The sequence below is a fragment of the Rhododendron vialii genome, chromosome 2a (genome assembly GCF_030253575.1).
Source record: "Rhododendron vialii isolate Sample 1 chromosome 2a, ASM3025357v1".
In the NCBI taxonomy this organism is placed as follows: Eukaryota; Viridiplantae; Streptophyta; class Magnoliopsida; order Ericales; family Ericaceae; genus Rhododendron; species Rhododendron vialii.
In genome coordinates, this window is record NC_080558.1 from 444,065 (window position 1) to 456,940 (window position 12,876).

The 12,876-nt window shown below is 40.2% G+C and overlaps 3 protein-coding genes and 1 non-coding gene across 6 annotated transcripts; 2 read left to right on the forward strand and 2 right to left on the reverse strand.

Annotated features, from left to right (window-relative positions):
• Positions 1-294: 294 nt before the first annotated feature.
• Positions 295-2,893, forward strand: LOC131315924 (universal stress protein PHOS34). Of its 2 annotated transcripts, XM_058345166.1 has the most exons (4): positions 295-768; positions 1,877-1,986; positions 2,080-2,198; positions 2,567-2,893. In XM_058345166.1, exons 1-4 carry the CDS (start codon positions 591-593, stop codon positions 2,649-2,651), a joined length of 492 nt encoding a protein of 163 aa, XP_058201149.1. In that variant the 5' UTR covers positions 295-590; the 3' UTR covers positions 2,652-2,893. The 2 variants fall into 2 exon arrangements, with proteins under 2 accessions (XP_058201149.1, XP_058201148.1); XM_058345165.1 differs by having other exon boundaries at positions 398-768; positions 2,080-2,893.
• Positions 2,894-3,752: 859 nt separating this feature from the next.
• LOC131315923 (pectinesterase 1-like) lies at positions 3,753-4,891 on the forward strand. Its single transcript, XM_058345164.1, has one exon. It carries the CDS (start codon positions 4,017-4,019, stop codon positions 4,722-4,724), a length of 708 nt encoding a protein of 235 aa, XP_058201147.1. The 5' UTR covers positions 3,753-4,016; the 3' UTR covers positions 4,725-4,891.
• Positions 4,892-6,133: 1,242 nt separating this feature from the next.
• Positions 6,134-9,813, reverse strand: LOC131315925 (ubiquitin-conjugating enzyme E2 32). 2 transcript variants are annotated; one of them, XM_058345168.1, is made up of 6 exons: positions 9,705-9,730; positions 9,522-9,660; positions 8,203-8,334; positions 7,935-8,019; positions 6,813-6,976; positions 6,134-6,727 (listed from the first exon to the last, which is right to left on the reverse strand). In XM_058345168.1, exons 2-6 carry the CDS (start codon positions 9,630-9,632, stop codon positions 6,332-6,334), a joined length of 888 nt encoding a protein of 295 aa, XP_058201151.1. In that variant the 5' UTR covers positions 9,633-9,660; positions 9,705-9,730; the 3' UTR covers positions 6,134-6,331. The 2 variants fall into 2 exon arrangements, with proteins under 2 accessions (XP_058201151.1, XP_058201150.1); XM_058345167.1 differs by having other exon boundaries at positions 9,522-9,813.
• LOC131318222 (small nucleolar RNA snoR100) lies at positions 7,638-7,745 on the reverse strand. Its single transcript, XR_009197557.1, has one exon. It is a non-coding gene; the product is annotated as a small nucleolar RNA snoR100 (small nucleolar RNA).
• Positions 9,814-12,876: the final 3,063 nt, after the last annotated feature.

Below are 12,876 nucleotides of genomic sequence, written 5' to 3' on the forward strand. Positions count from 1 at the left end.
TTTGGCTAAGTTTTGAGTTAGATTTAGAGAATATATTAGACTATCACATTGTCAAAAGTATCCTTCCAATGATGTAAGACAATCAAGACACTCAATCAATGAGTGTTTAAATAGCGAATCATGTTAGTTTATTTAAAAAATTAAATCAGACTAAAATGGTTTTATATTATCTATAAAATTATGTCACTTTACTGCACCACTCACAATTGAGTAGTAGTATTTGGGATCTAATCTAAATCCAGCAATAAATTACTAAAATAATTTTGTAAAAACACCATCTGCGCATCACGGCATATTCAAAGTCAGCATAAGAACGACGGTCGTTGCTTTCTACTCCACAGCCACTCCCCTCCACTAGACTAGTGAGTGGACAACAATCTAACGGTTCACGTGAAACATCACATATAGCAGTAGTACAGTACTACTTTTTACTCCTTATTTTTACTTTTTCTCTCTCTCACCGCACTATAAGCGGTTCTAATTTTCCTTCTCTTTCTGCGTCCGATTCCCGGGAGATTCGCCGATCGACACACACTGAGAGAGAGAGAGAGAGAGAGAGAGAGAGAGAGAGGAAATCGTAGAAGGCAGAGATGGAAGGAGATCGGAGGGTGGGTGTCGCTATTGATTTCTCCCCATGCAGCAGGGAAGCACTCAAGTGGGCGGTGGATAACCTTGTCCGCGCCGGGGATCACCTTATCCTCATCACCATTCTCCCCGAAGGCAATTATGAGGCGGGCGAGATGCAGCTCTGGCAAACCACCGGCTCCCGTAACCCCCCCTCTCTCTCTATCTATATATATACCCATGTAGTATATGTTTGTTTGTGGGGATGTGTATGTATGAATTTGAATGCAGTTGATTTATTATCTCTTGAATTCTGAGCTGGGACTAATTTAAAACACGTAAAAGTCTGTTCTTGGGGTCAACTTATTGTTCGAGGGGTAATAAGAAGGGTAAAATGTAGTTTTGTGGAGCCTTAATTCTTTGATGGTTGTTCTTGAAATCTAGATCTTGGTGATGGCCATGGAGATCTAAAAAAAAAATACTTTCTTTAACAAATTCAGAAACGGGAAATTTGCTGTGGCTGATTTTTTACCTTTGGAGGGAGTAATCATTAGGTGTTTATGGAGACTAGATCCCCCAGCAGTTATCAAACTCATGAAAGGAAATTGCTTTAAGGCAGAAGAACGGTTGCTTTCTTGGAATTTGGAAACATGCCTCAGATGGTGTGCATCACTCGAACACAATTCCGGACACAATTGCGTCCGGAACCATTCGATGCACATGAATTCACATGCATCGAATGGCTCCGGATGCAGTTGTGTCTGGAGTTGTGGTTGTCTGGTTGAGAGTTGTGTATGTAGAGTCGTAGACTTAGGGTCAGATATTATGCTTCATGATAGAGATCCAAACTATATCCATTATTATCAAAGCTTGGTTTATATCTTGGTTGCTTTTCTTGTTTGGTCTGGGATACTTCTATTGATTGGGTGAACTTCCTCTGCTAGAGTTTTACGTGCCGTTCTTCTTTAATATAGTTCTCAGCTACTAAGATAAGTGTAAATACTAAACACAGCTTCGGCTAATGATCATCTTGGGATGTCACAATTTAGAAAATAATGGGGTTGGATTATATAACATGGCATGGCATCGTTCAAAAGCATGATATTGTCACTTTGTGGTTATGTTTCCTTTATTTAGTAATCAAAAACCGAAAGTGGGATGTTTTGAGTTCCAGAATGGCACTTAATTGATCTGTTTATGCGTGTGTTCTGGACTCAGTCCTGGACGTGATTGGAATAGAGTCTAGTTTGAGTTGAGTAGATGTGTTTCATCATGTACTTAAAGGGTGTTGTATTTGGTGTATTTTGGGCAGCTCTAATCCCTTTGAGAGAGTTCTCTGAACCCGTCATTTTGAAGAAATATGGTGTGAAGCCGGATCCTGAAACATTGGATATTGCCAATACTGCTGCTGCGCAGAAAGAGGTGCAGTGTCTTTTCCTCAAAAACCCTTTTGAGTTTTCAAAAATTGTGAGGTTCTCTAACAATGGAAACTAAGTTTGTGCGATTGTGGAACAGATTGTGGTGGTTTTGAAGATCTATTGGGGAGATGCTCGGGAGAAGATATGCGAAGCAATTGATAATATTCCTCTGAGCTGCCTTGTTATAGGGAACAGAGGCCTTGGCAAGCTTAAGAGGTTAATTTCTTTGGATTGCTTTTTTTTTTTTTTTTTTCAGAACTCAAATCTAAAATTCTGCAAGGATGAAACTTTTGGTGGGACGCCCTGAACTTTCCTTTTGTACACTTCTTCATGTGTCGTACTAACTCCAAATCCTCGCTATGGCAACTTAAACTTGGGCTTTCTCTATAGACGATCTCTTTGGTAAGAGCTTGCCAGAGAAGAGCACCCATTATAAAGTTACTGCATTTTTAACGACCTGTTTTTGGAACTGAGTCAGTTTTTGTGAAGTTTTAAAGCAAACCATAATTCCATCGGTGACGTGGGCCATGTTATCTATGGAAATTGATTGTTTCTTGGTTTTATTTGCCTGTTTTAATTTCCAGGGCTATCATGGGCAGTGTTAGCAACTATGTGGTGAATAATGCTTCTTGTCCAGTGACGGTTGTGAAGCATTTGGATCATGAGTGACTGCTATGCTCCATCTATCTGAACTGGATTTATGTTTCTCGTTAGAACTGAGTCCACACGCGATCCAGAATGAAGTTGTATTAATTTTTCATTCTCCTAATTACATTTCTTGGAGTTCTTCTTTATGTTTCAATTCATTTGAATGTACAAGGAGTTACAAGTAAGTTGATTGCAGATGGTGTCGTGTGGGGTTACAGTGTGATAATCCATAGTTTGTGGGAATAAAATTTGCTTTTGAACTACTCAGATTTCCAAGAAGCAATTAGAGTTTCCTAATGGTTTGCTATTCTGGGTGGCTAAATATGTTTGTTTTAATTGCGCTCCATTATTCCTGCACCCCTCTCTGGGTAGTAGATGGCTTATTGTGACAGAATTGAAGTTTATCATCATAGAAAGATGTCTTGAGTGTCCAGTTTTAAATAACGACCGTTACATATCGTATCGGTCGTTATGTATTATTCACTTATCGTATTGGCCGATACATAAAGCTATATAACCAATATGATGAAATTTTCAATACCACGATTTTAAACACACATCCCATCATAACTTTCAAGATGTTTGTATTCGGATAAGAGATTTTCTGTCACATTTGTATAAAGTAGCAGTGTTCAGTATAAAACCCACCTTCCACCCAACTACGGGAAGAGATATGAAGCAAATTGAATCCAAAATTGGAAACTAACACCATTGTTTCATTCACTTGGTGGACCTCAAGACGGAGGGACCAAAGAAAGAGGGGGTGAAAAAAGACCAAAGTCGTTGACCCTACGAGAACTTACTATCTAGAGAGAACAAAGAGGGGGAAAAAAAAAAAAGGAAATCCAGGTAGAGCTTGTATCCCCTTTGTGGTTGGAGTTCCTCTCACAAGTTCAGTGTACCATATCTAGCCTCCTATATATGGTAAAAACTTGTGTAGGTTGCAAGCTTAATTTACTGATCAAACAAAAATTTTAGGTAGTCCCAAGGTCAAGGCAAGTCAGACAACCAACGAAATTCCTTGAAACAAGGCCAAGACAGTTAACAAGGATCAGGTTATAAAAATTATCAGGTGAACTGCGGATTCAAGCATTGTTGTTTCCCCGTCTTACGACACGAAGTCGAATTGTCCCCATCCCTGCTCTTCTTTTTTTTCCTGAAAAATGGCTACGTGTCCTCCTACTATTGGCAGGAACACAGCGACATGATGTGCGCACAACACTAGTTCACTTACTCCAAGTAACTCAATGGTCATCCTGTTTTCATGGGTAACTGGTTGTTTTGAGTTGTAACTACCCTTTCCTTCCTCAGCTAATAATATCCTCATTTCCACCTTCTTCCCATTTTCATTCTCTCTACTTTCTCCAATTCCAAAGAGCAACCGAGATGGAGCCTCTCAATCATCATACCCTACTCATCTTCTCCATCTTCTCCCTCATAACCTTCAACTCTGCAAATGCCATATGTGTTCCAATCAACGGAACAAAACCAACAGCCTCTCCATCTCCGTATGCTTCTCCAATTTCACAACCAGTTGCTGCGCCGGAATCTGTTCCGTTCCATCTACCCGCTTCAAACCAGAAACCAAAATCGCTATTTCCAATATTTCCAAGTTTGATGAAGGCAGTTTCACAATCATCACACACCGATCCATCACTCAAGAAAATATGCGCTGCCACTGACTTCCCTGAAGTTTGCATCTCATCAATCACCCCTTTGCTCAATGGCAAAACCGACCCCATCTCCGTTGTGGAACTTGCAATAAAAGCCGCTACTGAACACACACAAGTTGCTGTTGCCGCAGCTACAAAGATTGCTGCCTCTCCAGGGATTGCTCCCGATATTGCTTCCACTATAAGTGATTGCAAGGATAGCTATGATGACGCTCTTGACAATTTCCAGAAGGCGCTTGAAGCACTTTCTTCGCGTGATGTTGGCACCATGAACAGCATGCTTAGTGCAGCCATAACGGATTTCAGCGACAACGATGATTTTCTTGCCGGGAAGGCTTCTTCGCCAGTGTTGTTGGAATTCAATGCCAAGCTTTCTAAGATGACAAGCAATTGCCTTGCTATTGTTTCTTTGATCAAGTGATCATCTGCGATGTATTTATGTATTTCTATTATGGCACAGAACATTCATGTGGTTGTGGGTTTCACAGGCACTCGCGTGGGTGTGGGACTCGGACCCCTGTAAGTGTTTTGTGACCTTGTTCAATATTTGGTTTGTTTCTATGAAGTGGAGCTGATTTTTAGCGTAAATGGTTCATTATTGTTGTGTTACCGTTACCTTCTTTTATAATGAAGAGATCGATATAGGATCTTGTGAAAATGTGTGTGCGAATAAATCGAGCAAATTTCGAACGAAAATTTAACATGGATGTATTGCAACCTCGGCTATAATTTAACAGAAATGTTGAGCTAATGTGATCTTCAATTTCAATCTAGGATGCCAATTCTTTTCTCCTTCTTACGGCCTCTGGAAACTGTTTTAAATAGTTTTCTTTCAGCCAATATGTATTCTTTGTATCAAAGAAAGTTCCTCTGATTTTATGTTTTTAATTTTCAACGATGTTTGGTTCATAAATAAAATGGGAGGGAGGGAGTGGAAACTAAGGGAGGCTCTTCAGTTGAGGGGATGAAGGGAAAATTGGCCACCATTTTTTCCCCCTTCTCAATTTTGGGAGATTGAGGGTAGGGAATAAACCCCGCATTCTAATATTTTCCAAGGTCACAAAGTATCATACGAACTTGCCAATCGGTTGCCGATAAAATAAAAAAAAATACAGAAAAGAAAAGAAAAAACTTGTCAACCGGCTACTGCCAAGTATCTAGCAGCCGTAAAATCGGAGATTTTGTTTTTAATTGTTCTTGTTGGCAGCGGCATGATTTTTACCTACCTGCAACTTGCAGAAATGATTCCCGAACGACCCAGCGGTGGACGGTTACTCCTTACTAAAAGTGAAATCAATGGACAATTTGGTGTCTATATATACAGTCGAGTGGACAACTTTGCAAAAGTCGAAAGTTTTAGGTTCACTATCAAGTTCTAACACCTGCACTTGGTAAAAGTGAATCCCTGGGCCTGGGGTTGTCATTAAAAAAGCTTTTGGTTTACCATCAAGTTCTAAAACGATTGAGCAGTCATTAAAAAAGTATGCATGGACGAATCCCTGGGGTTGTCTTGAGAACACAACTTCCGAGTGATTTACGGGTTGTCCTGAGACGACAACTTAATTCCAGTGATTACCTTGGTTGCAAAAAGAATACGTGAACCATTGTTGCCCTCAATGGACGTCTCAACTTAATTCCAGTGATTACCTTGGTTGCAAAAAGAATACGTGAACCATTGTTGCCCTCAATGGATTTTGCACACAAAAGTTCGCTAACCTGAAAGCTATAACGTATACACAATATTGAAGATGTTGCGAATATCCTCTCTCGTCCAAAACACAACAAAATCCATGAGATATCAGCAGACTGGTTATCATTACAATGAGGCAATTCGCATATAATTCAAACTTCTTATAATCTCTTTCATCCCATGCCAAACGAATATGAGCTTGTCCTGTCTTTATGTTATTGGTAATAAGCGTAATAACAACAGAGATGGTATAGATACAAATTCCTCTGTTTGGCAGAAAATATAACATTTTATCTCAAATCCCGAGGCAGAACAAAACACGGATAAAACCACAACCACTACGATTCGTCCATGAAATAAGCGCCATGTCCACTAGCTTTCATAAACTTCTTGAACAGAAGAACGATGATGGCAACAGTAAGCCCAACAGCGGCCAACGTGAACAACCTATCATCAGCCGGTTTCTGAACCCTAGGACGCAGCAACTGGTGCTCGCCTATGGGTGGTCCCACAGGAACCTGTCTAGGTACTGCAGGACCCTCGGCTCTCAGATTCACATTCAAAGGACCTTCATTTGGTTCTTCAACAATCCTGTCACCCACAGCTGGATTTGTGGATCCTTCCCCAGCATCTTGAGGGCTCTGGTTAGCTTCATCAGTAGAATGTTCTTCAGAAGGCTGAGAGGGATTAAGCTCAGGAACTGGCGGTGCCTTACTTAGCATATATTCATGGATCTGTACAATGAGAAATGTAAGTGGTAGGAATAAAAAATAAATGAGAGGACATATACCAGAAGGAGAATCCAGGCCCATAGCAAACCTCATCGATGACTTTTTGCCTTTCAGTAGTACCAAATCTTGGAGCAGCTTCCCGAGATTTAATTGCCAGAGTGCGCCTTTCTTCTTTCTTGTAGTCTAAGGAGCCCAAAGCACCATTAGGGTTGGTGGGCATGAACGCGATTAAAGCTACTAAAGCAGTCCTAACTGCAAGCAGTAAAATGCATACTCAATCAATAAAATCCAGTAAAATCTAATGTCGTGTGTCGATAAGCATGTGATATAAGTTGGTTTTCCGATGATATCATGGGAATACTCAAAGAGGTCTCCAATTTACCAATATCCAGCATATTCTAGAAATTACCTAATGTTATTTACAGCTACGTCTATAATATAGTAACTATTAATCATGAGAGGATGAATAAAGAATAATATGGGCTCATAGCATTCAAAGGTTTGCAAACATATCGAAAGCAAACCAAGACTAGTGCCCCAATCACTAGGCATCAACCACATGAATCCTTTTTCACCAATCCATTCACTGCAATATATGCTATAAATAGGGAGTTGTCTACCTATCTTACGTCCACTTAATTCTCATAAACTTACTTGTTTTACCAACACAACCCAAGCCAGTTCATATTTTTGTTCACAATGGTTCAAACGAGGTTGTTTCCATGCTAATTAGCCACACTATAACAACAACAACATAACATAACCCATCTAGTCCCCAATCATTGGAGGTATGGGCGGGGGATGATTGGAGACAGACCTAACCTTTGGCAATATATGCACAAAGTGGCTGCTCTCAGAATACCACTAAAACAGTGGCCCCCCTAAACCTCCAAGAACCGAGGAGCTACAATGACGTTTTGTTGTAAAACCATGCCCCCAAATCAAAGCCAAATGGCATCAGAGAGGGTAGGCCTAGAGACCCATATCAATTTATGTGCACATTACCATACTTCCTTCATTGATAGTCCAGAGCATCGGTATGCACAATGCTAATTAGCCACACTGAAATTAATAATTATCCTAGCAGTGAAATTGCTCAATTCCTTGGTGCAAGTAAGGTGCAGAATCTGGTCTCAGAAACAACAATATGTAAAGATAGCTTGAGGAGTGATAACATTATACTAAAATTATCCGCGAAATAAGATTTTACCACTCCATGACGGCTGCCAGTGCTCAGGATGATGGTTGGATATGCTTAGACATATCTTCGTTTGTGTTTCAAAGCGACCATTTGGCTGAAACAAGGGCAACAAAAATAGGTTAGCTATCATAACCCTGAAGAATAAATTCGTTTATTGATTGTTAAAAGTATAAGACAATCCCCCTGGGTAAAAGCAATTGACAACATGGACTACCGTATAACAGATGTCAGATAGGGAAACTTGGTCACGAGTTTATTAAAAACAGCGACACATTACCGTCAACAACATAAATGATGGAGGCTTGAACGGATATTCTGCAGGCAGTTGGATTCTTCCATGATAGATACCTCCCTCAAACTCAGTATCACAGGGTCCCCTAATTGCGAATTGCCATTCAAATATATTCTCCTGCAACAAACATACAAGCCTGAGAATACAAAATTTTCCAAGCGGAACATGTAAGTAAAGAATTCAAAAGGAAAAAAACATCAAGCATATGATCAGGATCTACAACTCTGCAAGTATGGAATGAAAATCTTGAATTTGATTCATGAGTAAGAGATTCATGTGCAAACACAAACTACGAAAATCACCAAAGAACAAGAATTTTAAATCCCATGCAACTAACAGTAGACAAGATTGACTAAACCAATTGAAGGCCCCCATCAACATCCACTGAAGAAAAGTCAGCTTAATAAACCTGCACTCGTGATTTGACACCTACTACTCCCCAATCAACCACTATTGAAACAAGTCAGCTCACATTAAACTGCACCATGAAATAAATTTGTATAAATCCTAGGGGATGAAATGATTACCTATATCATGCAAAATAAAAAAGGTAAAATAACAACTTGCCAAAGCCAGTAGCCACTAAGAGACAAGAAATCAAATTCAAGTTTTTAAGCTTATTGTTAGCTTAAGGGATTTGTGCTTTGTCATGAACACTTATATTCATTATAGTTGATTACGAAAAACAAGGTGCCCTCTGTATCAAATTCCTGGATCCACGCCAAAACACAGATGAAGGCGGTCCATTTTCTTATTAATAATATTTTTCACCTAATTAAACAAGGGTCACTAAATTTTAATACGAAATCTGACCATTAGGACACTGGAGTCAGTGGTAAGACACCAATCTCCGTTAAAGCCATAATCCATCATAATCTGAGCCACAGATTGCAATTCCAAAAATTGAAAAGGAGCAAAAACAATCAGAATTACACAAATTCGCATGACCTGAAAATGGGAAAAACAACGAAACAAATAAAATCTATATCTAATCTAATCTAATCCCAGTGCTTGAAGGCCCTGAACTTATCGACCAGGAAAACCTCTAGTGCCCGTAAGGTTTTGGACGGTTGCTCTTCATGAGAAAACTACGTCGAGTAATTGCCAAAATAACAAGAACACACGATCACAAGAGAAATAATTGCCTCAAATCTCATGAAACAAACAAAAATCGCGAAATTGAAGGAGGATAACGATGGATCTTCCCAATTAAAAACCCTAGCTCAATTAGAATTGAGAAATTAAAAAAGAAGGTATAGAAATAGAGGAGTAGTAGGGATTATAGACAATATTGAGGGACCGACCTCGAGAGGGAGGCTCATGAAATCATCGGAAGGGTTTGATTGCATCTCCTTCACCTCCTGTAGAATCCTCTTCACCCCTGGATTCTTCATGTTGTACTTGTCCTCCGCCATTCTTACGTTAGAATTAGAGATAGATACAATACAACCACCGTCGATCGATTCTGTATGTATAGAGATAGAGACACAACCTTCGATCGATTTTGTAGAGAGAGAGAAGAAAAAAAAAAAAAAAGGCGATTAGGGGAGAGAGAGAGAGAGGGGGGCTGAGATTTTTCCGAGTTGACTCGACTATGCCGTAAGTGGATGGATGACACGTCGTTGAGACGCAAAATTGTCCACGCGTCCGTGGATTATTGGTTAGGTGACTTTTCAGTTGAGGGGAAGCTGGGGGCCGAGGAGACGTTGTCGGAGGCCCAACGGCCGACAGAAGCTGGCCCTTTTATTACTGGGCTAAGGTTTAGTAGATTTCTTCGTGTTCTACGAAGTTGTTGGGCCAATGTTGACAGTGAATTTAGGTTGTTGGGCTTTCCATTTTCCACACGCAATTATTCATCAGTGGATAGTGATTTTTACGCTCCTTCTCGATACTCCTCGCACACTCAACGACTTCGGAAAACTTTCCTTTGCATTGTGCCACAACAAACTTTTTCACGATGTCATGCAAGCCCCTTTCGAACTGCCTACACTTCCTTTCTTTAGTAGCTACTAACTCTGGCGTGAAACAGGACAAGGATTGAAACTTTAAAGCATACTCCGATAAGGTCATATCACATTGCTCTAGCTTTTCAAACTCGTCTCTCAATTGGTCACGACTCATTTTCGGAAAATATTGCTCATCGAAGAGCACCTCAAACTCGGCCCAAGTTAAGTTCTCCACATCTTGCTCAATATCTCAATTCCAAAACCGACTCCCACCACTCATTCGCCTCTTTGGTAAATTGAACGGCCAAAATATTGACTCTCAAGTCATCCTCAGAGATTTTAAGAGCCCTGAAGAGTTTTCGGATTTGAGCCAACCAACGGTCGGCCACGAGAGGGTCACTGCTCAACCCATCAAACGTAGGTGGATTTCTACAACTAAACTCCCTCATTGCTGACAACGCACGGCTATCTGCACTTTCCCTAGGAGCTGGGTTTAGAAGGTTTGCAGCTGCAAGAGCCTCAACGAAATCCCTAGCAAAAGGATTCTGGACGACTAGTACTTCCTCTCCCTGATCATGTCCGACCCCTTCCCCGGATTCCCATCCGAATTTTCCCCATGATGGCTAGCTTCATCCTTAACCGGCACCCCTCGGCCACGGCCACGACCAACTCTACTTTCGGCCTCACCTGCTCCAGCACACATTCTCGGAGGCATCTTACTACAAATTATAAGAAAATGAAGATTCATCAATAACAACATTATTTCATGAGGTCAAAGCCCCGAACTATCCCAACACGGGTCAAAGCAACTCTACGCTACTCTACTATATAGAAATGTAAAGCTATATAAGACAAGTGATGTCAATGCACACAAGCACACATATGTTATGCAAAATGCGTGACATTTCGAACCCATGAGACTTGAAGTCTCCCTACGGTCTCAAGTATTCAAACCTAGACGCTCTGATGCCAATTTGTCACACTCTCGATTTTCAACATAAATAAATATTCTATTTCAAAAAAAGATTTTCGCATAACATAATAATACCCAAAATGAGTTCCCACTTGTTTAACTTTACAAACAATTCTCGAGGTTTAAAGATATACAACTTTGGCACTCCCGCACCAAATAAGCTTAAATATAGGCACCATCAAGTATTAAGTTACAAACGAGTTAATCAAAAGGAATTCAAGAATAATTAGTTACAAAATCATCTTCATCTTCATCAAAAGAAAGTCAATACAAAGATGTTCAAGTAACTAAATAAGGATAGGTTCCAAAAATCTTCACATCCAAGCACATAGAGCATGTAAGCTATTGTCCAACGTTTTGTCTTGAAAAAAAAGATAGGTTGAACTACACTAGCCCAGTAGGAAAATCTTTACAAATCTTATAAGCAAATATGGTGATAAGTGCAAAAGATGAAGACATGAAGGTATGGTTCAATCAATGGGTAGCAATCAACTCAAAGGGATGCTAATTATTCACAACAATCGTTCTAAGACATGCCACTATCATCAATTGGCCACATTGTTCATAATACTCACGCGACTCTAGTAGTTTCGACATGACTCGCTATCACCAATCTCCACCATTGGTATTTCCACCACTTGCAATACCATATGACACTACTAGGGTTACCGTATTACCACCCCTTGAGTTGCAAAGAACTCTAACAACTTGGATCACCGTATTATCACCCCTTGCGTTACGAGATCCATTTGAGTATCCGTATTACTACCCCTTGCGTTACAAGACTCCCTAGACCAACTTCCGACCCAAACAACTACTTTCTCATATAATATGCAAGTTAAGATTCCCTCATGATCACATTCATAGATGAGACATCATACAATATACCAACGTTATCACAAATGCATCATAGACATTCACAAGAACCAACAATCAATCGAATGCATTCAAACGAAGTTTTAACCAAGTAATTCTCTATTTCGTTCCTCACTAACGGAAGGCCAATGAGTCAAGAATAATATCCACTAATCACAGAAAGTCATAACGACAGAACGAGAATCTTAAGGGTAGCTAGCGGATGATGGTAGATTGACACGCCCCCACTCAAATGGTCATTACTTTTTTTTTACTAAGAGTTGTAAGATGATTTTAGTGGCAATGAAAAGTTGACTTTAGGACCTTCGAATCGATATAAAGTATGCAAGAATCGGACATCGGACGAGAAAGTTATGACCGCTTAAAATTGGGCTGAAACCCAGAAGGCGAGCAGAATTTTCAGAGAGGGGAGGGATCAATCCCTCCTCTCATGGGTATCAATCCCCAAGGTGAAAAATCCAATTTTAAGTTGAGGGATCAATCCCTCATGCTTGGGGGATCGATCCCTGGGCGATTGCATGGGGGATCGATCCCTGGGCGATTTCTGCACTTTTTTAACAACTTTCCAAAGAACGAATGTGGACGATCAAGGTTCGATTTTCACATCAAATCAACATATAAACACATAAAAGAGGTAAAAAAATCTCTACCTCGTGACGAAAACCAAGATCTACGAGATTTGAACAAACCCTAGCCTCATTGAACTTCAAAATCGAAGAAATCTCTCCTCCAAGCTTGACCCAAAGATTTCCGAGCAAGAGAACACGATCGGGAGGCCGAAGAGAGGTTGATTCTTGGGTTTCTTGAGAGATAGAGTGAAGTTTTGAGAGAGCGAGAGAGAGAGAGAGAGATGAGAAACAGATA

Bases quoted from the DNA above. Each gene is read 5' to 3' on its own strand.
- LOC131315924 (XM_058345165.1), top strand. From the start codon at position 591: ATGGAAGGAGATCGGAGGGTGGGTGTCGCTATTGATTTCTCCCCATGC. The intron at 769-1,876 runs GTAACCCCCCCT...TATTTTGGGCAG, and splicing joins CTGGCAAACCACCGGCTCCC to CTCTAATCCCTTTGAGAGAG. The intron at 1,987-2,079 runs GTGCAGTGTCTT...ATTGTGGAACAG, and splicing joins CTGCTGCTGCGCAGAAAGAG to ATTGTGGTGGTTTTGAAGAT.
- LOC131315923 (XM_058345164.1), top strand. From the start codon at position 4,017: ATGGAGCCTCTCAATCATCATACCCTACTCATCTTCTCCATCTTCTCC.
- LOC131315925 (XM_058345167.1), bottom strand. From the start codon at position 9,632: ATGGCGGAGGACAAGTACAACATGAAGAATCCAGGGGTGAAGAGGATT. The intron at 8,335-9,521 runs GTCGGTCCCTCA...TGTTTGTTGCAG, and splicing joins TCATGAGCCTCCCTCTCGAG to GAGAATATATTTGAATGGCA. The intron at 6,728-6,812 runs GTTTGCTATGGG...CTCATTGTACAG, and splicing joins GGCAAAAAGTCATCGATGAG to ATCCATGAATATATGCTAAG.